At 54.0% G+C, this 23,061-nt stretch overlaps 1 protein-coding gene across 1 annotated transcript; it reads right to left on the bottom strand.

Moving 5' to 3' along the window:
• On the bottom strand, window positions 1–23,061 carry SLC1A5 (solute carrier family 1 member 5). Its single transcript, XM_044435432.1, has 9 exons — window positions 23,026–23,061; window positions 19,452–19,966; window positions 11,169–11,211; window positions 9,306–9,395; window positions 8,008–8,174; window positions 7,157–7,390; window positions 6,382–6,576; window positions 3,270–3,404; window positions 1–2,205 (listed from the first exon to the last, which is right to left on the bottom strand). The coding sequence occupies exons 1-9, from the start codon at window positions 23,059–23,061 to the stop codon at window positions 1,968–1,970; spliced, it is 1,653 nt and encodes a 550-aa protein (XP_044291367.1). The 3' UTR covers window positions 1–1,967.

Below are 23,061 nucleotides of genomic sequence, written 5' to 3' on the forward strand. Positions count from 1 at the left end.
TCTTTCATCAGTAACGTTTTAATCACGTGACACATTCAGGAATGGAAATCTCTTAAAAGAAATGTTTTTGTACTGGAATGAATTCTGTTTCATCATCATCATTAGAACGTAAAACAAAGCTCCCCTGCAGCGGATGCCAAGCTTACTTTTTTGAAATCATGCCTGCAAAGTCACTGTTACTGCCAAACCCCAGTGGATCCTTGGTGGCAAGCAATTGCCCACACCTCCTTCAAAGTCCAGCTCGAGGCCCTTCTAATGCAAAATCCTGCTAAACTGTACTGTAGATCCAGGCGGGAGATGCTGTGCCCAACTAATTTGTAGGAAATCAAGTGCAGAATCTACCTTTGCATTTCTGAAGTTTTAGTAGCTTGTTTTTTAAAAGGATCGCAACACATCTCCAGCAAAATGCTTCAGATGACGACAGACAGGCCAGGAACCCCTCCAGTCAGGCACGTTTCTAAATTTGCAAAAAAATCCAAGGCTATTCCAAGCTCAAAACTCTGGGCTGAGCATAGCACCCCCAGATCCATCTGGATTCCAGCCTAGAGACTCAAACACAGCAGGGGACAGAAGAATCAGACCTGCATCTTGAAGAGTCTTGCCTAAGGAAAGCTAGACAAGCGGACTTTGTTCCCAGCTCTCATCGTTCCAGAGACACTTGAAAAGATGACTTTGAATATTGTTTCCTCTCTACCCTCTGAAATACCTGTTGCAACATATTTTTTATTATTATTATTGTTATTATAACATATGCCAGAGCTTAGGGAAAATCAGACAGTGGTCAAAACTCGGTCGAGGGCTCACAGCAAAGTTACTACTGCAAGGTCATCGTCTTCCCATATGAAGCTGCTTCAGCACAAGACTGGAAAAACAGTGGAAAGCCGCGAGGGAGCACTGCCCATGGCTCTCTCGATTCGTAGAATAAAGGTGGTGTCATCCCTTCTCCCACCCCCAAGTTCTTGTGGAGAGAAAAACCGTGTGTGTCAAGTTCCAAAAATAAATAAAATCAAATCTCAGTGGGGCAAATGCGCTGCCACTTAAAAGATAACGCTGGAGGGCCATCCTGTTCGTTCATCCACACGGATACCCCACTTGGGAGAGCAAGAAGAGACTTGGCTTTTAGGCAACGGAAGAAGTTGGCTGCTGTGGCAGTCATGGAAGTTCCCGAGATCCTAAAAGATGGTGGGCGTTTTTAAGAAAATGTGAAAGGAAAGCATCTCTTCCCCCAGTCTGATGAACTGTTTGCTGTCTGTCAGAAGCACATAAGTTCTTGGATTTGAAGAGCATCTTCATGGAACCCACCTGGGCTTCATATCTTCCCCAAGCAAGTTATTTCTCTCCACTGCAGTAGCAAAGGCAGAACAGCAAATAGGAGTGCAGAGGTGGTCGTGGGAAGGACAGTGACAAAAATTGCCAGAGGAAAAAACCAAAGGCTTGTCCTTCTGCTCATTTGGTCCAAAGCACGTTGAGAAAAAAGGTGAAGCGGCAAAGACGGCGGGGCTCTGCTGGAGGAAAGGGAGTGTTTGAGACGCCTCCGCGGAAGCAACCATTTTTTGTACCGTGAATTAAAAAGGAGCTCAGCTTGGAAGGTGCCAGGTGGGCTGGACAGAGTAGCGTTTTGCTTGCTGCTAAAATCCTGCAGCCGCCACTGTGACCCCCTGTGGAGGAGGCCCTTTCTGGCTCAGAGGGAGTGACGTCCAGTCAGGACTGAGCGCCCAAGCACCTGTCACTAAAATATATTTTCAAGTCTAGGAGCACTGTGCGAAGTGTGAGCAACTGTACCTAAGAAAGTGGGAAGGGGTGTGCTTAGCAAAGTCTCACTGGAAAGGTTCCCCATCACAAAGCCGGCAGCCCCTTCCTAGGTGAAGGCTGAGTCTCAAAGGTTAGACACGAGGGCTACACTCAAACGTGGAACCCACAAGTTTTTAAAAAGTCTTCCAGAAAGTCCAGCTTCTTCCTTAGGCCTGTTACATCACGGATTCCTTTTCGCAAGAATTGATGCGCTCTAAAAGGGGGGGCCCATCTCTCTTGATCAGTGGGGACCCCTCCTCGATATGCGTTTCCTTACTGGGGTCCAGGGCGTTCCTCTTGACCTCCACCAACTCTTCCACCTCTACCTTGCCCATTGTTTTTTCAGTGTATACCTGCAGGAGTCCTGCACCGAAGGCGTCACCCTCAACGTTCAAGATGGTGCAGGTGCGGTCTCTGGAGAGAGAGGGAAAGCGGTGCTGACCAAGGATGCCAGAGGATGAGGCAGGCAGGCGCAGGGAAAGGGGCACCGGGGCATGGCTCTGGGGAGGCAGGGCGGGAGCTCGGCTGCCCCACCAGCCCTCTCGACCACCTGTCGCTCTCCCCTCCCCTCCCCATCCATTTGCTTTGCATGTTGAGCCTCTTCAGACTGTACGTCTGCAGACAAGGACGGCCTTTTTTGCTAATTAATTGCAAGCCACTCTGGGAGAGCTCTTGGGCTGAGGAACAGGATAAGAGCTCTCTCTTGGCTCTTGTCTTCTCCTGCATGTATTCAGATAAGCTGACTTTATAGCCACATGGGCAAACGGCCGCTTCCATGTTCAGAGAACCCGATGCTTGGGAGAACACAGGAGGCGAGGAGTGTGGTGCCCTGCTAGTGTGGAGGCATTTGCTGAGCGGCCACAGGGTGCTGGACCAATGAGCCTTGCTCCGATGCGGCAGGACTGGGCTTGCCGGGCCCTGGGTGCACATTCCACCCCCCCCCCCCCACAAACGAGAGGACAATGTGCCGAACTCCAGACTGGAAGCTCGGCTGCCTTAACCTCACTCCTGGCTCACCAGGGCCCCTTCATGCAGCCAGCACCCCCACCCACCCAGCAACCGGCCAGCCTGCTGAACAAGCCCAGGCGGTACACAGACCACCACCGAGTGTGGATCAGGCATCCGGGGAGCCCAGCGTGAAGGAGGCCTGCTGGCGAGCAGCCGGTCCTGCTTCCTGGCCTTTCCTGGGAGGGCTCGATAGAGAACTTTGTAGAGGGTGCCGCCTGCTCCCAGATTTGGGGGCCAACACAGAGCCTGCCCCCAGCCCAATGCCCCAAGGCCCCCTCTAGGTGATGTTCCACACGGGCTTCTGCATTCCTGCCTCCCGCGCTGGAGTCGCTTGTCCCGCAGACCCTTTTTCAGCCTGCAGCACAATGCCCAGCAGATTGGGGCGGGGAGCTAGCAGGGCTTGGAGCTGCGGAAGCGTCTGTCGCATTTGACCCCAGGCGCGTGGCGCCAACTTGCCCCCTGAAACTTACACAAGCCAGTCCACTGCCAAGATCAGGGAGATGTCATTGGTGGGCAGCCCGACAGCTTCCAAGATGATGGCAAGGGTGAGGACGCCGCCCGCAGGAATCCCAGCCGCCCCGACGCTGGACGCCGTCGCGGTGATGCTGTGGGTGGAAGCACTCGGTGGTCAGAGGGGGCTGCGCAAGCTCCCAGCTCACTCCGAAAGAGGCTCGGATTCACTGCGCATGCCAGCGGTGACGAAGGCCCTAGGCGGACCTCCTATTTTAACAATGTTGGTGGGTCCATGAGGGAGGTCGCCACTCGAGCCACCAGAGAAAGCAGTCTCCAGCTGGAAGCTCTTTCTCCAGGCTACAGAGCCAACGCTCGGGGTTGGGGGACAAGCCCCCTGCCGGGCCTCTTCACAGACTAGAGCTCCGGTTTTCTACACCCAACGGCAACTTCGTGGCCGGGTTTGTGCACCTCTGCCGTAGGGTCCCCCAGTTTTACTTAATTAGACTGTAACTCAGTGTTGAGATGTGCAACGTTTCACACCCCCCAGCTGGCCAGGCTGAACAGCTGCGCAAATGCATCCTGACAGGGCTCCAAACAGCGACTTCAGAAGCTGTGCGATCTTCCTTGCCCCAGGAACACCCCCCCCCCACTGAACCATCTGTTGAAGCCAAGAGCTGCTTCCCAGTCCTTTGCCATGCCACAGGGGATGCTGGGATACTACGCGCTGCTTTATTGCCCCCCTCCACTCCTCGGAGTCTGCAAGAGCACCTCCTGCCTGCAGCTCAAACGGAATGTGCTCCCGGGGAAGGCAGGGCTGGATTGCCGGAAGGGCAGCTGCACTTTCAACCCCAGACAGATGCGCAAACATGGAGGGGGGGTGAGTGGCTTGGGGCAAATCCGCCCCAGGCAGAGGCCACCAGCAGCCCCTCCCCACCCAATTCTGGAAGCGCAATCTGGCAACGCACTTTTGTGTCTATGCAATCTCTTGTCAAGAGGACTCGGCTGAGGTTGATGATTAAGCCCCTGAGACCAGGAGGAACCGGCCGATGCCCTGGGACGGAGAAATATTTCACTCAGAAATGCCTCTGCTCTGCATTTTTCTGTTTTATTTTAGAAAAACAACCACACTCCTGTGCCAAGGCAAGTCCGTCACCGCTCCTTGGCCAGACTAGTTTCTATCCTCCCTTTTGGTCCCAAGGCGATGCTAGAGCTGTGAAGGTGAAGCATTAGAGGAGAAAAGAACCCAAGGAGGCAGTTCCACGCAGGGGGCACGTCCAGAGGCGCTGGAGTCACGCTCGGCACTCAGTTTAGTGCTCGGGAGTTCGAGTCCGCTCGACAAGTCTCCCCAGGCAGGAGGGCCAAGGGCCTTCCCCGAAAAAGTGAGATGCTCAGCACTGGGCCGGCTGCCAGGTCCTTCTCCAGGCAGCGGGGGAACGGAGCCCTTCCCGATCCACCAGCAGCCCACCTCTGCAATTTCTACAGAATTCCAGTCATGCTGAGGAGGTCTAGGGAATCTTTGACATGCAGCCGCCTGGCCTACAATTGTAGTTGTGTTTACTCATCTGCAGGACCTGGGTCATTATGTGGCAGTAAACGGCAAGCAGTGGGACGTGCAGGCAGAAGTAAGGTGCAGGGGGACTTTCCGAAAGAGGTGAGACAAAGTAAACATTTGCAGGAGTCTCGGAAGGGAATCTGACCATCCGGTATCAAACCCTGAACACAACCAGAGTTTTGTGCAGGGTGCAAAGCTTGCCGCCCTGTCTCAGTTTTGTTCCAAAGAGATAAAGGCAAATGTTTCGCCCTGGGAGAGACCCAGAAAGCTGCTGTGGAGGCAGCCTGCTGAGCCCAGCCCAGGCACCAAGCGACAGCCACAGGCGGTCTTTTTCAAAGGCCCCCACATTAACCACTTCAGCCATTTGCTCTGAACTGTTTCGCACAAGACATTTTTAAAGTTCTCCTCTTCTCCGTCCCTCCTGCATGGCCCAAACTGACCTCTTGGAAGGCATCTTCCCTCTGCTCTGACAGCCTCACGATCCCACGTCCCCCGAGAGAACTGCGTCTTGCTGAAGCTCTAACCAGTTTTATCCTGCCAAAGCAGGGCTCTGCCAGGGCCAACAGGCGCACGCAGCGGCACTGCCGGGTGGTAAGGCAGGAGCAGACCGGATGCACCAGGAAACGGGGGCCTGCGAGCCGCAGGACGGTGGCCTGCCCACAGCAAACAGCGTGGTTTTGGCAGTCCCAGCCGGAGCAGTTTTACGGCCCGGAGGCATCCAACGCTCCGTACCAAGCAGCTCCCCACAGGGCTGGAAACATTTTCCACCAGCAGCCCGTTTCTGCTTGGTTCTGAAGACCCGAGAAAACTGCCAGCCAGCCGCCCTTGTGCAACAGGCAGACTGGCACGAACGGCCTCTCCCCGAGGATGAGTGGATGGTCCAGAGAGCACCGGCCAGGAGAGTGAGTTGGCGGGCACATCCTGTGCGTGCTGGGAGCAGTGGGGCAGAAACGCTTCCTGCGCACAAGTCAAATTCCATCTTGGACAACCTCTCAGAGGCTGCAACCCGCGAAAGGGGACACAGACGCCCATGGGTTTCGGCATAAGGCCAGTAACGAAGCCTCAAGAGGAACTCCAGGTTTCGGAATGGCGGCTAGGCAGGTCTTTTGATGCATCGATCAGTGGCGAGGGGAAGGGGCACGGTCTTCTGTGGAACCCCAGGGGGGCGTGCCGAGACCCCCAGAGAGCCAGATGGGGGGGCAGCCTTGCCGTGCTGTGCCTCTGCTTTCTGGCACAATCCCCTTCCCATTTAGGCAGGGACACCTGCCTACAGTTCTCCTCCTGGGAGCTGCAGGCAGGCTGTTTTTCCTGTCTATCAACGCGCACCGCTGTAGAAATGAAGGGTGCCAGTGCTGAGCCACGCAGAAAGGGACCACGCGGGGCCCGCTGCACTTCCAGGTGAGCAGGCGTGTTGGCCAGCCTGGCATGGCCCTCGTGAGCCACTAGCCATGACTGCTGGGCCGTGGCTTGCTGGGGAAGGCACGTGGATTGTGCCTGCTGCAAGCACTTTCCCCCCCCCCCCCCGCAAACAAAGCCCTTTGTAAAAATCAGAGGCAGGAAAAGGCCTGAATACTCACAGGATAGTGATGACCTGGATGAAGTTGAGAGGAAAATTTTTGAGCTGGGCGATGAAGACGGTGGCCACACACTGGAAGAGGGCGGCCCCGTCCATGTTGACGGTGGCCCCGATGGGCAAAATGAAGCGGCTGATGTGCTTGGAGACGCCGTTGTTCTCCTCGACACACTTCATCATCAGAGGCAGCGTGGCAGAGCTGCATGGAGGAGGCAGGAGGAGGTCACCACACCGTCCGGGAGCGCTCCCAACCCAGACCACACGCGTCACAGAAGGTGCCCGCCACAGGCTGGGCCTGGACACCCAGGCACCTGCCCTCGGACACTCGCTTCTGCCTTCTGAGGCAGCACCCCTCTCTTCCCTGTCGCTCTCAAGATGCAGCCAGTGAGTAAGCAGAATATTTGCATTAATTTTACACCGGCTTTATGATAATTTCCTAGCCCTTAAAATCAGCCTGTCCATTTCTACAGTAGCATAAAGGAAGGGCCTTCTCTGTGGTGGCACCCAGGCTGAGCGATCGATGTCCCGTCTCTTTTCTGTGCCTTGAGGCACTGATTAAAAACCAAGACGGTTCTAACAGACTTCCCGGTGGATTAATCCTAATGAACTGATTACTGCCATGACATTAGTTTTTAGCAGGAGACAGCTGTGTTCTTGCCACACACTGTGAATAAGTCCACACCAACCACACAGCTCCTCCACTCTTGGACCATGCAGCAGAAGTCCTTATAAACCCACCCCTTCCTGGCTTCCTGCAGCACCGCTAGCCTTTTCCGTACCTGGAGGAGGTGCCGAAGGCGGTGGCCAAGGCTGTGAAGATGCCCCACAGGAACCGGTACGGATTCCGGCGCGTGAAGATGAAATAGATGGCCGGCAAGACAACCAGGCCATGGATGGCGTGGCCCACCAGGCAGCAGCAGATGTACTTCCCCAGGCTGGAGAAAAGGGACAAGACGTCCTCCATCTCCACAATCTTACCAGCGACCAGGAACATGATACCCAGGGGGGCGTACCTAGGGGATAGAAGACGACTCTCAGCAAAGCAGGGCAGCGGGATCACAAGCAAGGGTAGGCTGGAGCACGCCGGTCTCGGCTCCTTCTCTGCAAAGCTGCAGGCGCAGAATAAGTGCAGCATGGGTGGGCAGTGTGGGATAGTGGTTAGAGCACGAGACCCAAAGCAGGTCCAGATCGCCATTTAGCTAAAACCCTTGTCAGCAGCTCTCACAGCCTAACCGGTCCCCCCTCAGGTTGTTGGGAGGACAAAGGCATCAGCCCCCAAACTTTTTCCAATTGTGACTGTGGGCAATCCGTAGCCACATTTCAGAAGTCAGGAAGAAGCGCTGCTTGCCGGGGTAGGGCTCGAACGGTCCTCCCCGTGCACAGCGAAACCAGGACAAACAAGCCATAGAGCAGGAAGCGATGGGCCTGATCCACATCACTCAATTTCTGCCTGCACCTACTGCAGAAATGCGGACGAAAAATAAATGGGCACACACGGAGCCCTGGCCGCCTGCTCAGGGGGGTGCACAAAGTGACCCAAATCCTTGAGGCTGCCTGCCAGCCCAGCTGTCTCGTTTGGGGCCTCCGTCCCGGCCAGCCTTCAGAGCGGCGGAGCAGGCGGGCTGCTTACCACATGATCCAGGAGACCAGCACCATGGTGGCTTCGTTGAAGGAGTTGAAAAACTTGATCAGGTTCTCCCCCTCGGCCCCAAGTTTCCGCAGCGCGATCCCGAGGACAATGGCGAAGACGACCAGCCCCAAGATGTTCATCCCTTCCTCCTCCTTGCCGACCGGGACCTGAGGAAACAGAGGTGGACGGATCAGCACCGCGCAGGCATGCCAAGTGTCCAGAGGCGGCGGAAGGCTTCCTACCCTCCAGGCCATGAGATCCCATGAACCGTGAAACGACCGTTTGCCACCTGGTACAGGTACGCCACCATCGGAAGCGCCCTGCTGCGTTTCTGCTGGCGTGGTGCCCAGCATCTCTTGCTCGGCCCGCTTTCCTCACCCACTGATCCCAGGCCTCGTAAGATCACGCTCATCTGCTGCTTGAGTCACTTTTAATGACCTGTTTAATGGGCTGCGTTTTAAAAGAACCTCTTTCAGCATTTCAGCTGTTTGGAGTTCTCGCTTCTGCACATATGGATGACTGTTGCTGTGCTTCAAATTCGTGTTTCAAGCCCCTCGCGGAGGGCATCACTCAGCCTGTGGCACCTCCGATTGAGGCCAACAGCCCAAGCTGCGGCCTCACCCACAGGCAGTGCCATTGCTGTACCCTTGCGTGACAACTCCCTGGGCCACGGGAGAGACCCAGGAAGTGCTTTTCAGAAGGGAATGCGCCTGCAGAGCCTGGCAGGAGGTTGGCCCCAGGCCAAGACGCAGCATGGGGCAGCAGAAAGTCGTGGGCCAAGCCAGCCCAGGGTGTCGGCCATTCCCAAGGCCCCGAGAACAGCAGACGCACGAACCTCCCTCAGGGGACTCTTGCAGAGCTCAGGCAGGAAGGCGGATGGCACACTGCAGGGCAAGGCCGGCTCCAGGCAAGCCCAGGATCCCATGCCATGGGGCCCAGTGGGACAAACTAGGGCACTAGGCCCAGGAGGCCAGGGAGGTGAGGCATGTCATGACCGGAGCCAGCTGGAGCTGTGGGTCAGACTAGATTGGATTTATTTAATGAAAACATTTATATCCCGTCCTTTCCGGTGGAGGTCCCTTCTGTTTTCATGTTTCTAAGTTGAGAGAGCCTTCTTCTACTCGTGGGCTTGCATGTTTTAGCACCAGGCCTCCCCAAAATCTTTGGGGGTCCAAGTGAACGCTACCTGCCAGTACTGCCCACTAAAACCCACAAAAGTCCAGCATCCTCCACCCATTTTGCAAGCCACAAGCCCAACTGGCTAGGCCGTCCAACATGGCTCAGCCCACCCCGCTTACCTTCCAAATGGCTTCCCTGATGTTGCTGACTTCAGTCATGTTTTCTGTTACATTCTTCCCAATTTGCACCTGCTTGTATTCGGTCACGTACTGGAGGTGGGGACACAATGAGGAAAACACCGTGTCAGTTACGCTCAGAACAAAGGGTGTTTCTCGGAGTCTCTGGGTGTCTCAGGTGCAGATACAAAAACTGCAACGGGTTTCTTGCCCCCACCTGCCTGTTCAGAAACCGGCTTGCTGCTGGGGAGCAACAGGGCAGAAAGGCGAACAAGGCACATCATTCCAATCCAGACAACATCTGTCCCGGGCCTCTGAATGCCCAAGTAGAGGCGGCACGTCCTTTATGGTCAGCAGAGCGCTGGCATAGGGGCACTCTTGCTTATTCTGGGGACAGCTGTGTCCTGGGGTGTTCTCCCAACAGAATGGCTGAGTGTGTGGGTGTGTTCACATACACACCCCTACCTTTCCCCCCTTGCAAGGAAGAGACTGTTCCTTTGAACAAAGGGTGGCTGCTGTAGATTCTGGCTGCTTTGTCAAGTCAGGCTTGGGCCCAGCTGAGCTCAGGACTGCCAGTGCGGGGTGGCAGTGGCTCGTGGAGGCTTCGGTCCGCACTCCACTGCCCTGAGCCAAGGCCGCTCTGCGGGGAAAGCGGGGGCCACGCCACACGGACACGGCTCTTCTGGCCCTGGGAGCTGAAGATGTGCAGGCCACTGTGGGGCTCGGCTTTTGCTACCTGGGAGCTCACATGAGGGAAGGAGGGATGGCTAGGAGAGAAATTACCTGCAGACTATCGCAAAAAAGCTGTCTGTGTTGCACTGTTGATGGACAGAGCCATCCATGTCAAAAGCCTGATTATTCAAGCACTCCGTGTTCCAGCAGTCGCAGCTGGAAAGACGGCCTGCAATTTCAAAGCAGGTGGGTGCAACTCTCCTGCAACAGCAGCCTGTGTCTCTGCCCTGCTCTTGCCCCTTCCTCTCCCTCGGGATTTGCCTTTGTTACTTTAACAAGGTTATTAAAAATTAAGCCGAATTGGGCTTTGTTGTCCTGGACCTGCTGAGGTCCTGAAGAGGATTAACACCTCACAAGGAAGAGTTAATAAAGAAAACACAGGGAAACATTAACAGCAGCAGGGTGTGACTTTGCAGACAGAGATTAGAGGCCCTTAAAAAAAATGTCGGCAGTTTCATGAGCTTTTGGTTAGGATAAGTAGCAAATGGCTGCTACCTGTAAAAAAGCCAACTGCATCATCTTTGGTTTGGTGTTTTTTGTCTCCTCCTCAAGCATCACACAGGGCGGGGGGACCAGCTTTCCCAGTGCGAGGGCCAGCATCTCCAGTTAGAACTATCTTGACAGGACTGGGAAACCTGGAGCAGACACCAGGCCAGGCTTGCCCTCAGCCGGCTCCACACAGCCCCCTGTGGATGCCCCTTGAAAAGGTGCAGATGCCTCGGCACCCTCGAGATCTGGTGGATGGCAACTCCAGGATTCCTGCCCATTGGTTCTGTGGGCTGGGGAAGATGGGAGCTGAAGTCCCAAGCATCCAAAGGGCAACGGAAGCCTGCTGTAAGAAAAGGTTTTCAATTTCCAAAGGAAAGGTATGCTCCAGCAGCTACTGTGGTCCAAGTGACAGCTACCTGGGAAATGAGCTGCAGAGCCAGTTCATAGCCTACAGGAATATCTGCTCCGATTTCCTCCTTCCCTTCTGGAGTAAATCCCTCCCAGCCAACCCCCCCCCCCCCCCCCCCTTCCCCCCCCCCCCCCCCCCCCCTCCTTGGAGAATCCAGCCTGCGAAGAGCTCCAGATACTGAAGCGCAACCCAATTCCACTCCTCAAAGGGGACAAATTCCTTCGTTAGCAACTCACCGAGCGAAAGGTGGCCGACACCAGGTTGGAGGGGAAGATGTTCCTGTTGGAGAATAAGGACAAAAATGTTCAGAACAGGCCTCCAGAGGAGCAATCGCTCTTCTTGCTCAGTGATGCCCATCTTCTCCAGACACCCACCCTCTCGCAGCCCAAGCCATCCTGCCCCTTCCTGCAATTTCAGCTGCAGGTGTTTGCTGCCTCTGCGCCCCCCACACGCCCAGGTAATAGCAGCAAGATGCTCACTCCACCCCCAGCAGGCAGGCAGGCAGGCAGGCAGGCAGGCAGGCAGGCAGGCAGGCAGGCAGCAACAGCAACCACAGGACATAAAGAACTAACAAACATGGAAGTCAAACTTTTAATTCCCGTCAGCCCCAGCCTTGGGGGACCACATTCCAGTGGAGGGCCTGGCATGCTTTTATGAAACTTGAGATTTTAGCCAAAGGAGAGACATCTCAGCCTTCCAGACTGGGGAGAGGCAGCACGCAAACACCATGGAACCAAAGGTTGGGGGGAAGGCAGTGGGCATGTCCTCAGGTGAAACCTGGGGGGCTGGCTTAGGACCCCAAGTGGGCTGAGTTTGGCCTACAGGCAGGCCTATGCCCAGGGACTTCCTGGCTCACAGCTTCCATTTCTAGCTTCTCTCTTAGTTCTTAAGAGAAGGGTCATCTCGGTGTGCGTGTCCCCAGGCTATCCGAGCCTTGGCCGAGAATAACCTGCTCCTCCGTTGCTCTAACTCCTGGAAAGATCAGATATCATGAACTTAACCTTTGCTCACTGGGGCCTTCCTCCGCCCTGATCCCCTTGTGCGCCCCCCCCCAACCTTGTCCAGTTCAGAGCATCCCTCTGCCAGGGGGCAGAACGGGCAGCACAAGCGAGATTAAACACTAATCCCTGGGTGTAGCCAGAGACCGTGTGGGTGATCATCCCCGCCAAGGCTGCCCAGACCTTTTTCCTCGGCCAGGCAGGCCGGAGGTACTGGCAGCCGCAGTCCAACAGACCCAAAGGCCACAGGGTTGCAGAATACTGCCCTGCAGAGCACCTCGGTATGTGGCCCGCATCCTGACAAACAGCTGCCCCGGGATGGAAGCCAAGAAGTCCAGCCAGGTGGGACCAGGACTCAGGGTCCACTGCGCTGCCCCCTCACCCATTTTCCCTCCATGGGCAACCATGTGTGTTCTGAGTGCCCGCTGCAGTTTGCACGCAGCCACTAAATAACCCACAGGAGTAGCCTATAGCTTTAAATACATGCTACATAATAAAATAAAATAAATAAAATGAACTTTCCTCACTGGAGGAAGACGATCATAGCAGGGAGAAAAATGGCTGAGCCAGAATTTTTCTTCAGGCTGGCGCTTCGTTTTACTTTAACATACAGGGAAGCATGCACATCCAGGTGCAAATGCTACGGTCTTCAGGACACCGCCACCTAATGCAGCCAGAATGCGCTTTTCCTTGCAGACACTTGCACTCCCATTCCCCACCCGGCCTCGCTTTATCGTGCCAGTTACAGTACTTTTCTATTTTCACACTGCACTTCACAACTCCGAGTGACACTTCTCTTTCACATGTAAGCCAGGTGTGCCCACACTCCCCGCTGCAGCGTTGGCAACAGCTGTGGGAGGACATGGGGCAGAGGCTGCATCCGGCCAGGTGCTGCTCCCAATTTAGAGACAGAGGAGTCCGGGAGCCCATGGGGGGAGAGTGGCATTAAGCGTCCGGTTACCGAAGCATCGCTTCAGCCAAAAGGAAGACTGGCGCACCCTGTGTGGAAAAAGGGGCGTTTTGAAGGCAGAAGAAGATGCGGGTTCTAGTAGCTGGGGGAAGATTTTTTCTTGAACTGGGATCTCTGCAGCTCGCTCAATGAGCTCAACAGGCAGAAGATTAATCCCAGCAGCTTCTCATCTCCTGGACCCATCAAGGGAGCCACCACCCTGGGCACCACAAGGGACTGTCTTCTTTTTCCACTGAGAAGGTCTGACCTGCAGGCGCATTTGCATACTTAAAAAGAAAGTTATGGCTGGTGTGCTAAATGCCGGCTCCACGGCTGCCCCATCCTTCTCCACAGGCCTACGGAGACTGCCTTGGCTCACCGATCCTCAGACAGAGTCTCTGGCCCAGCCATTTCTTGCACAAAGAACCCCACAAGCCGACACTCGATTTTTAACCCCATGTGGGATCTGTTTCTGTGCACTCACAAACCCGCAGGGAGAGCATGCCAGCTCCTGCCCCATCTACTTTTCTGTGGGTCAGGAGGTGTAGTGTAATATAAAGCAGCACACTCAGGACGCCAGAGCTCCAAATTCACAGCTTGGCCTCTGCCAGCCATGAACTCAAGGGGTTACTTTACGCAAGCACGTGTCCCTGTATCCCTCAGTAGGAATGCTGGGGGAGTAACGGCACTAACCGCTCTGCAGGACCGCTGATGAACTGTCTTGACTACTTATGCAAGACTCGCTGTTTATGAATGAGCCACCGACAAATGTCAGGTGAGCGACCGAGTTCCTCCAGTGCAGCAAACAGTTTGGCGATCGAAGGGCAGTTAAGCAGCTGCGCTCATTTCTTGCGGCAGAAGCTTGTGTGAACAGCTGAGGTACATACACACGATGGAAGGGTCAACCAAGCCCAGCACGGGGGGGGGGGGTTCGGGGGGGCGCAAAGGGGCATCCTCCCTCCAGACACAGCCCACCTGCCAGAGGTGCTGGACCAATGTCACAGTGCAAACCGTTCGGCAACGACCCAGCCAAACAGTGCAGCGCACTTCCTCTTTGTTGACAGCCGGAGGCAGAAAGCTCTCCAGTTCCTGCCACGCGGAGTCAACAAATCCGTTTGGCTGGCGGTCAAGAAACCTCCCATCCCTTTGAGCACAAACCATTTGCTCCCGGTTCCTCTTCCCTTCCCTTGCTCTTTCCCTTCCCTTTTCTCTTCCCCATTTTCTTCATTTGGGCAGGACTTGTACCTGTGCAACCCATCTGGCACCCCCTTGTCCTTCCTTTTTGCAGATTTCGTCGGGGCATCTCCTCCTGTGGCCCTGAGGAACTGCCTCAGAGGGCCTGAGCACCCTGGCTGAACAATTCCCTTCAGGGCACTCCCTCCTTTCAGGAGAATGCCTTCTGCAGCTCCAGGGGACTGCACTGGATTCCAAGGATTGTCCACTTCTGCTGCTCCAGGTGCATCATGGTTGCGCTCCTTGCTCCCAGTTTTGGCAACAAATACTCAAAGACCCACAGTAGGGGCTGCCCCATCTTCAGAACCAGCCAAAAGGTCACAAAATAGCAAGCGAGCTCTCCGGAGGACCTTTTTCAGTGCCCCCCCTCCCATGTGAAGCACGTTCCTCACCGAGGTCCAGACTTGGTGCCAACAGTCACCCTCTCCACACCCACAAAGGCCTTTCCTCTACTGGCACATTGGTTTTAAATTGTTTTCAAGTAAATGGTTCTTATCTTGCACACTTCCTGATTTGTGTGGGGGGGCAAAAGGGGTTTTATTTATTTATTTAAAATTTTTATATGCCGTCCCCTTGCTATATAGCCTCGGGATGGCTCACAGTTTTCAGAGTTCATGTTCCAGTGGAACATTTTTTTTTTCAGTTGTAAAATAATCCTCTCTCTCAGCCTAAGTCAACCCTTTCTGCTACCGCATGGACAGTCAAAAAAAGATGCCTGAAGGAAGCCTGTGAAACTCAATACCCAGAGCATGTTGCATCAGACGCTAAAGGGCCACCTCCTTCTTGAGACACCCAGAACGGGTTGGGCAAAGGAGGCGTTACGAAAAAGCAGATTCTGACACACGCCCCCGCGGCAGCACCCAGGTTCCACCACAAGCAGAATGGCCGAGGGAGCCAAAGCAATCCTCACTCGTCAGACCCTTCAAGACAGCTCCGTTCCCCCGCCCCGTCTCTTTTCCTTAGAAACATCAGATGTTTAAATGTCAGTTTTCCCAATGAGTCACATCCCATGCAGTCTTGACTGGAAATGCTCTGGAAGAGCGCATTACGAGTTAGCAAGTTGGAGGGATCTTGTGCCGGCGGGTGAACTCTCTGCTCAGGGGGGGAAGGCAGCATCACCCAAAGTCCAGGTGACTCTTTCCCAGGCACACAGGAGCTCTGCCCGCAGACTTTGGAGGGGGAAAGGAAAGATGGGGAGAATATTCTGCACATGTTATGTTAAACCACCACATGCGCTTCTCCCTGCTTTTCCAGACTTCTCACAATATCCTCAACACTTGGCTTACTACGTTCAAAAGAAAAAGGAAGGCAAAGTTTTAAAAGCCATGTGTAAAAGCCTCTGATCACACCTGTTCTTAAAATCTCTGGACTGCCAGTCAGTTCTCAAAAGACGCAGCATCCCACCACCCAAGGGATGTGCCCCCAGACTCCTGTCTATTCGATGACCCAGGCATTACGAATCAGGGCCCGATGGTGGGTTTTGAAATCGGCAAATAGTTCTAAGCCACTGTGGCATCGTGGTTAAGAGCATGGGACCGGGACTCAGGCAATCTGGGTTCTAGTTTCCACTCAGCCATGGAGCCAATTGGGCAGCTTTGGGCCAGTCACAGACTCTCAGCTCAACTCTACTATTCTATGACCTACCTCACAGGGCTGTTGTGGGGATAAAATTGAGAGCAGCAAGAGAATGATGTAAACTGCATTATATTCTCGGAAGGAAAAAGGTAGAATAGAACTGTAATAATAAAAAGTAAGCCCAAGAAGGGAAGGACTTCAGCGGTGGTGACTTGTCCAGGCAAATCATCCACTCTGGTTTGCTTCTGCCTCTGAAGCAAAATAGGAGACCTGCTTCCCATGCTGGAGTGGGCCTGGCTGGCTGAGCGGAGCTACTGCTTGAGGAGCTGGGGGGTGCAAGGAAGCCCGGCTCTGTGGTGGTGCTGACATCTCTGGATAAGGCTGGGAAGGATTTCTTCCCGGTAGGAAAATGGTGGGACTTAGCATCAAGGTGGGTTACTAAGCCGTGGCTTCCCTGTCTGGTTTGAATGGATGCAACACAACACAGTCTTGCAAAAGGAGAAGAGACAGACACGATTTGGCTTTTCCCCACTTGTTTCGACATCCAGGAGGAGGCCCTGCCTTTCCACCCCTCCAGACACCTTCTCTCCATCTAGGAGGCTCCTCCGCTTTCTACTGTAGAGACCAAAGTCAGCCTCCAACATCAGCACTGACTCCTTGCTCCATTCACAATAGCTTAATTCAGAAGTTCTGCACAGTACCCTGGATTTTGGCAGGTCATGGGGAAAAACTGTGCTCATGTTTCCCCACCAATAAACCAAACTCCTACATCGAGACAGACTCAGAAAATACTGGTTTTCTTGCTTACAGATGTGCCCAGGGCTGCCCCGCACAGCATCGAGAATGTCATCTGTGCTTCACTGGGACAAAGGTCTGACTCTCCTGGAGCACCAATTTACTGAAAATGCATCAGTGAGATATACATAATTATAGTTTACTACCAGCTTAGACCAGATGTCCAAGCCAGGCCAAAGTAACCTCACGTAAAGAAGACTCACCAACTGATTCTCTAGACATGCAGCGTTCCAGCCAGGGAGAGGACCTCCCAGTACAGAAATTGACCGAATCCTGCAAACACTAGTTCTCTTTTTCTGGGCTAAGGAGCAAGAGCAGGAATCCGCTGGGTTGATGCATAAACCCAACGATGGCCAATATAATAATTGAAATTGTGCGGCATCTCCTGGCTTAAGCACATTCAGATGTCTGGCTGCAGGCAGGCAGGCCAGGATCATACCCTCTGTACGAGCATCGCTGTCCTGGTCCAACTAGGAGAAGGCAGAATGGTTACCTGGATGGCTGTGCCTTTAAGGTCCCATGAAACGGCAAGGCAACGTTTTTTGTCAAGGCTGATACTTAAGCACAGGTTAGAGCTCAGAAGTTTAGAACAGGAAAAGCAGAGAGATGTAAATCATTCAGATGGATGTTTTTGCGCTCACAAAAGGGAGCTGAGAAGCCATCCTGCAAGCAGAGAATCTGAATCCATGACATACATGAACTCTGGACAAACAGTTGGCTCAAAAGGACCAGGAAATGCAGAAGCAGGCAGTCTTAAAGTTACAAATCCCCACTTAGAGCAAGGGAAATGGCATGACATAAATGCCAGTTGCACCCGCTGCACCAAACTATAACAGAGATCTTGTCACAGATCCAGGAGCATGTGTCTGGGCAAAGGGAGAGGGGAGGCCTGGTCACTGCAGCCTCCTTCAGAGCCCTCCATCAAAGCACTCCTTGCCTAGAGGAGTCCCCAGGTTCCAAAGGGAAGGGAAAAAAGACTGGAATAGCTCCACAGCTTATCGTCTCTCTCCCAAATGACCAATTCATGCATTGTGTCTGTACTGCACATTGTATTCTTTCCAGCTTGTGGGTCACACTGGGGGCAGGGTTCTCTGCCCATGCCCAGAGGCATTCTCCAACCTGTCCACAAAATGCAAGCAACTTCATTTCCAGCATGACGAGGGATGCTCCAGTATTTACAACATCCAAATGGGCCGGACTGCAACTCCCACCGTTTCTGGTCAGCAGGAACAATGGGAATTCGGCCATCAGCCCTGCTAGCCTCAGTCATGGGTGCTACAGTCCAAACACCCAGAAAGTACAAGGCTGGGGAAGATGGCTTACATCGCAGCACTTGGGAGAAATAAGCTGGGCATAGACAGAGCTGCCTTCCTGCCGGGCATGTGACGATCCCAAGGGTGCTCGCTGAAAGAATTCTCTTTCCTCGCAGGCACTCCTGAAGCAGCATAAGACGCCAGACACAAGCTTAATCCCCAAACATTCCCTCTTCTCCCTCTTCATGTTTTGAGATCGTCTCTGACACCCCTCTAAATGCTTCGTCAGGAGGAAGGATGTCCTATTTCAGCAAATGCCAGGAAAGGACAGCCCAAGGAGCTCGCCATTGCCCCAGAACATTCTGTTCCACCATCAGTGGTGGAAAAGTAATATTTCGTAACAGACTAGCCGGCTTTTTTAGGTAGGGTGTTGAAACATTTAGACCTTTTTTGAGCAGAAAAGAAGGCATTCCCAATTCGTTTTACATACTGAGAAACACGATCCACCTCTGATGATTATATTCCAGCTCATGAAAGTGCATGCGCATGTTGTGTAATGCAGGGGGGGGAGGAGGTGAGGAGGGAAGATGGAAAGGAATAAACAGATCTGAGAAAATATGACTCAGGAAAGGGCTGTTTGTCCACAAACAGCCCTTGCACCCCAAAGACCAGATCAGCCTTTCCCAGTCTGTAGCCTCTGGACATGTGGAACTCTTGGCTTCTAACAAGTTGGCCAGGGATGATGGGAGCTGTAGTTCTACAAAGAACAAGATCTCACACAGTTTTGGGTCCCTATCCCATCTAACATGTAGTTCAACCAGCCTCACAGTCATGGCGGTTAAAACATTCAAGCGTAATTAAACCACAGTTTTTAATCCCAACCCACAAGTTAATACCTGAAGGAACTCAATGGCACACACTAGGTTTAATTTGTAAGTTTTGAGTGTCTTAAATAAAAGTTAGTGTTCCAAATGTACCTAGGACACATTTTCTGTAGCACTCACACATGCAAGTTGGCCCTTTGCACTCATTCACTGACCTCAATAGCATATATGATTTATTGATTTCCCACCTTTTTATGTTTCAAGAAACTCAAGGCAGCTCACGTAATTCTCTTCCTCCTCTCAAGCTTATCCTCATAACAACCCTGTGAGGTACATTGGGCCAAGAGTCAGTGACTGACCCAGGATCACCCACTGAGCTCCATGGGTGAGTGAGGACTAGAACCCAGATCTCCTGAGTCCTAATCCTGTGCTCTGAACCTCCCATGGAAAAACACTATTCATGGAGTGGGCACTAACCCACCTCCATTTTGGATCATATTCAGACTTTGGCCTGCTGAAATCTATGCACCCACTGTTAAATCTCTCTAATCTGGTTCCAAGCCTGTACCTCTGATGAGAAACTTGCAAAAGCTTGTTCACACAGAGATGTACCTCTGACACGTGGCTGAGTGACAAAAAGCACGTGTGAACTTGCCTTCACAGCCAGCGTGCCTGAGATGGAGCTCGGGTGTCCGGAAGATTCACCCTCTAGCAGATGTGAGCTCCACACGGCTCTGAGGAAAGGCAACTAATTTAAACAGCTGGAACAGGGCTCTCCATCCCAGCTGTTCTGTTCCTCTGAGGATGCACCTAGCACTTCCATATGGATTTAGCAAGAGTGCCTCTGAGCACATGACGCCCCTGGGAACAAAAGGACAGTGCAGCTGCTCACCTGATGAGGTCGAGGAAGGAATCGACCACCTCCTTGGGCTCGGGCACGCCTGCGTCCCCCACGTGGAAGCTGGGGGGGTGGGCGCTCACGCCGGGCTTGATGATGAAGCCCAGGGCCACGCCGATGGACGACGCCAGCAAGGTGGTGACGAAGAAGAAGAGCATGGCCCAGCCGCCCAGGCGCCCCAGCGCGGCCGGGTCCAGGCTGGCCGCGCCGGCCACCAGGCTGCAGACCACCAGCGGCAGGATGATCATCTTCAGCAGGCGCAGCAGCAGCTCGCCCGGGAAGGAGAGGAGCAGGATGTCCGTCGGGCTCAGGCGCCTGGGCAGCTGCCGCACGGCCAGCCCCACCGCCACGCCGGCCACCACGCCGGCCACCGTCAGCAGCACCAGCAGGTTGGCCCGCAGGCAGCCCCGCAGCCGGCGGGCCCGGGCTCGGGCCCCGGGGGGGCCCCGCTTCCCCCGGGGGCAGCTCGATCGCCACGTGATGCAGGCCGAGGGCCCCGTTGGAGGCGCCTTTGTCCGCACAGGCCGGGTAGTTCTCCGCCGTCATGGTCGCCAGGGGGCAAGCCGAGCGGCGGGCGGGCGGCGAGGCAGCCGGGGCGGGGGGGGACTTTACTTTCTGAGCCTCAAGGACCCTCCCTCCCGAATTACAGGCAGTCTGCACTGGGAGGGGCTTCCAAAGCAGAGGGCGAGCCACCCGAAAGTATATTGAGAAAAGCCGCCCAGAAAGCAAACCAAGGGGCCTTCGAGCCCCACTCCCTCCGAAAGGGCGCGGCGGAGAGCGCGGCGCGGCGCGGCGCGGCGGGAAGCGCGAACAGCGGCGCAGCAGTGCTGAAAAGGCAACTCCACGTCTTCCGCCCGACGGAGCGGCGCTGCAGGCTCGACCGCCACGGGGCTCTCTCGGGCCCGGCTTCTTCTCGGGGCGGCGGTCGGCCGAGCTCCCACGTGGCGCCCACAACGCTTCCTGGAGGCTTCGCCGCGGCCACGCGGGCTGTGCTGGGCCGCCCCACGCGCGGTCTCTTTTGAGGCGAGGAGGACTCTGCGATTGGCTGAGGGGACGGCGGACGTCACCGGCGAAAGCCTAGAGAAGAGGCGGGCTGCGGCAACGTCATCCTGGCGGGGGGAGGTGAGGGAAGGCGCGCGGCGCGGCGCGAGGGGCGCCTCGATTTTCCCGCCCAAACGGGGCGCCTGGCCTCGCCTCGCCTCAGAGCGCGGCCGGGGGAGTCGCCTCAGCGAAGAAGGCGCGGGTGGCCGGCGGGGTCTCGCCCGCACGCCCCCCGGACACGAACCCTGCGCCTGCCGGCTCCCCCTGTTCCGGACGGCTGGCCGGCCGGCTTCCTTCTGCCTGAACAGGCGGGGGGTCGGGTCCTCAGGGCGCAAGCCTGTGGAGATTGCGTGGAGCCGCTGGAAATGGTGGCTAATCCAGGGCAGGGCCGGAGAGGCGGCCAGAAGGAGGCTGGAGTGGCCCCTTTGGTGTGCTCCCCTCCCCTGGACCACCCCCTTCCCTCAGAAACTGGGCAGCCCTCTGAGTGGGAGGGTATGAATGGGTGTCCTGCAACAGCAGCGGGTTAGACTGGATGGCCTTCATGGCCCCTTCCAACTCTTCTATGATTCCCCCCCCCCGTCTCACTTTTCTCAGAGGGCCACTGGCACTGCTCTTTCTGAACAGGAGGATGATGGGTGCTTCAATCACCAGCTCTGATGTTGGAGGACCCACAAAGAGAAGAAAATGGAGAATTGTGATTCAGCAGTGGTGACTTGCAAAATATGCAGGATGTTTGCTTTCTCTCTCAAGATAACTTGGTGTATATTAGCAGCAAGTGCAAGCAGGTTGCATAATTAGAAGCAAAGTTAAGAGGTCTGGAATGGCAAATGCCTCACCTGAATGTAGAGAAGATGAGCAAATCTTGGACTGAAAACAGGAGACCAAGAATAACTGCCTGGGGCCACTCAGAGCAGGAAGAACAACCCCTATGGACAGCTGACACTCTGCAGCAGGAGTTTCAGAAGGCCTCTGGTAGTGCTTTGAAGGTCATGTGGAAGAAAGCAGTTCTGAGCCTTCAGGATAAGATCTACAGCAGACTAAACAGTGGAGGACACAAAATGTGGAACAGAATGGAACTACTCTCTGCAGCAAGAGCTGGAGAAGAGCAGCCATAGTTGGTGATCTGCAAGCAGGAGAAGAGGATGTGTGCCAACCAGGCCCATTGGCCTGAGATTGCATTTTTGGAGCATGGATTGGCAATGAGGCAGAACAACCGTCAACCTCATCAAGTCCATCAATTATCATTTCCTCTGCTTATTCATCTGAGAGTGAACAACTGCCAAGCACAGCTACGACTGCATCCTGTTGGACTATGGCACTCTAGAAAGGAGGCTTAAAACCTTTAGGTTAAGGGAGAAGCTGGACTACTTGTTAAAATGTGCATAGTTGCACATAAATTCAGGAGAATAAATTTGGTAGCCCCAGTGAAAGTATCCACAGTGAAATAAATGGAGGAAGACACAATCAAAAATAAATCAATGGCAGACAACAGAAGAAGCAAATCTATCTATACAAAAAGTATAGATGATCAATGGCAATGATGGGAAAATGCAAAAGGACATACAGGTGAATAAAAGGTGGGGCAGGTCACTAAGGAAGTGTACAGTCAGATAACCCAGTATTGCAGAAATGGTGGCAGGAAAGCTAAAACTTAGAATGAGCTGAGGTCCATGAAGGATGCTGAGGAGAACAAACACCTTCAGATGTGAGGACAAGATTCATTACACCAGCTACTCAGCCAAGATGGCAAAATGCTGACAAGTGATAAGGAAAAGGCAAAACTGCTCAACTCCTATTTTGATTCAGGCATCTCAAAAGAGAATCCATGTCTATTCTAGCTTATGTGAAAGGCTTAAGCACAGCTTGAGGTGGACAAAGGGATAGTAAATGACTGAGTTCAAGCTCCCAGGTCCAGATAAATTGCATCCAAGGGTGGCGAAGCAGCTAGTGGACGGACTCTTCGAACCTTATCATCTTTGAGAAATCCTGGGGAAAAGAAGGACTGCAGGAGAGTGAATATTGCCCATCTCTTCAAAAGGAGCAAAAAGGAAGATTAGGAAATTATATACCATCATTGGAAGTCAGTGTGTGTTTGTCAAGAACAACCCTTGCCTTTCTAGGCTACAGTGATGGAAGAAAGCTTGAGGATGGAGGGAGAGGAGAGAAAACCAGGAATGGACTTTTGTGTGACTAGACCATGAGCTCAGTTCTGGTAGTGAGAGCAAATTCCTGTGCTGAGCATGTATTCTGAGTTTCTTGTTCTTTAGTTCTAAACTTCTGTTCCCACCTGACCATTTTTGCACCTGGCTCCAGTTGGTGAACTTCGAGGTTCTAGCAGGGGAGAACATAATAGATCACACAAGTCTGAAGCCTGCCCAATATTGATTTGAGGAAGCTAGAGACGTTTAGGTAGTGGAGGGTAGATGCCAGGTAAGCACTGCACCACAGCAACCTTTTACCTACAGACCTTGTTGCAACTTCCCTCCAACAATGAAAGGAGGGTGGTCTTAAGAACATGGAAACGTACCATACCCTGAATCAGATCTTTGGTGATCTGGCCCAT

Source organism: Varanus komodoensis, unplaced genomic scaffold, assembly GCF_004798865.1.
Source record: "Varanus komodoensis strain SLA01 unplaced genomic scaffold, ASM479886v1 scaffold29_3, whole genome shotgun sequence".
NCBI classification, from domain to species: Eukaryota; Metazoa; Chordata; class Lepidosauria; order Squamata; family Varanidae; genus Varanus; species Varanus komodoensis.

Coding starts and splice junctions, on each gene's coding strand:
- SLC1A5 (XM_044435432.1), bottom strand. CDS start 23,061: ATGGGCCAGATCACCAAAGATCTGATTCAGGGTATG. Junction 8,175..9,305: donor TCAGGGAAGCCATTTGGAAG/GTAAGCGGGGTG, acceptor CTGTTTCCTCAG/GTCCCGGTCGGCAAGGAGGA. Junction 6,577..7,156: donor GCCTTCGGCACCTCCTCCAG/GTACGGAAAAGG, acceptor TCCTCCATGCAG/CTCTGCCACGCTGCCTCTGA.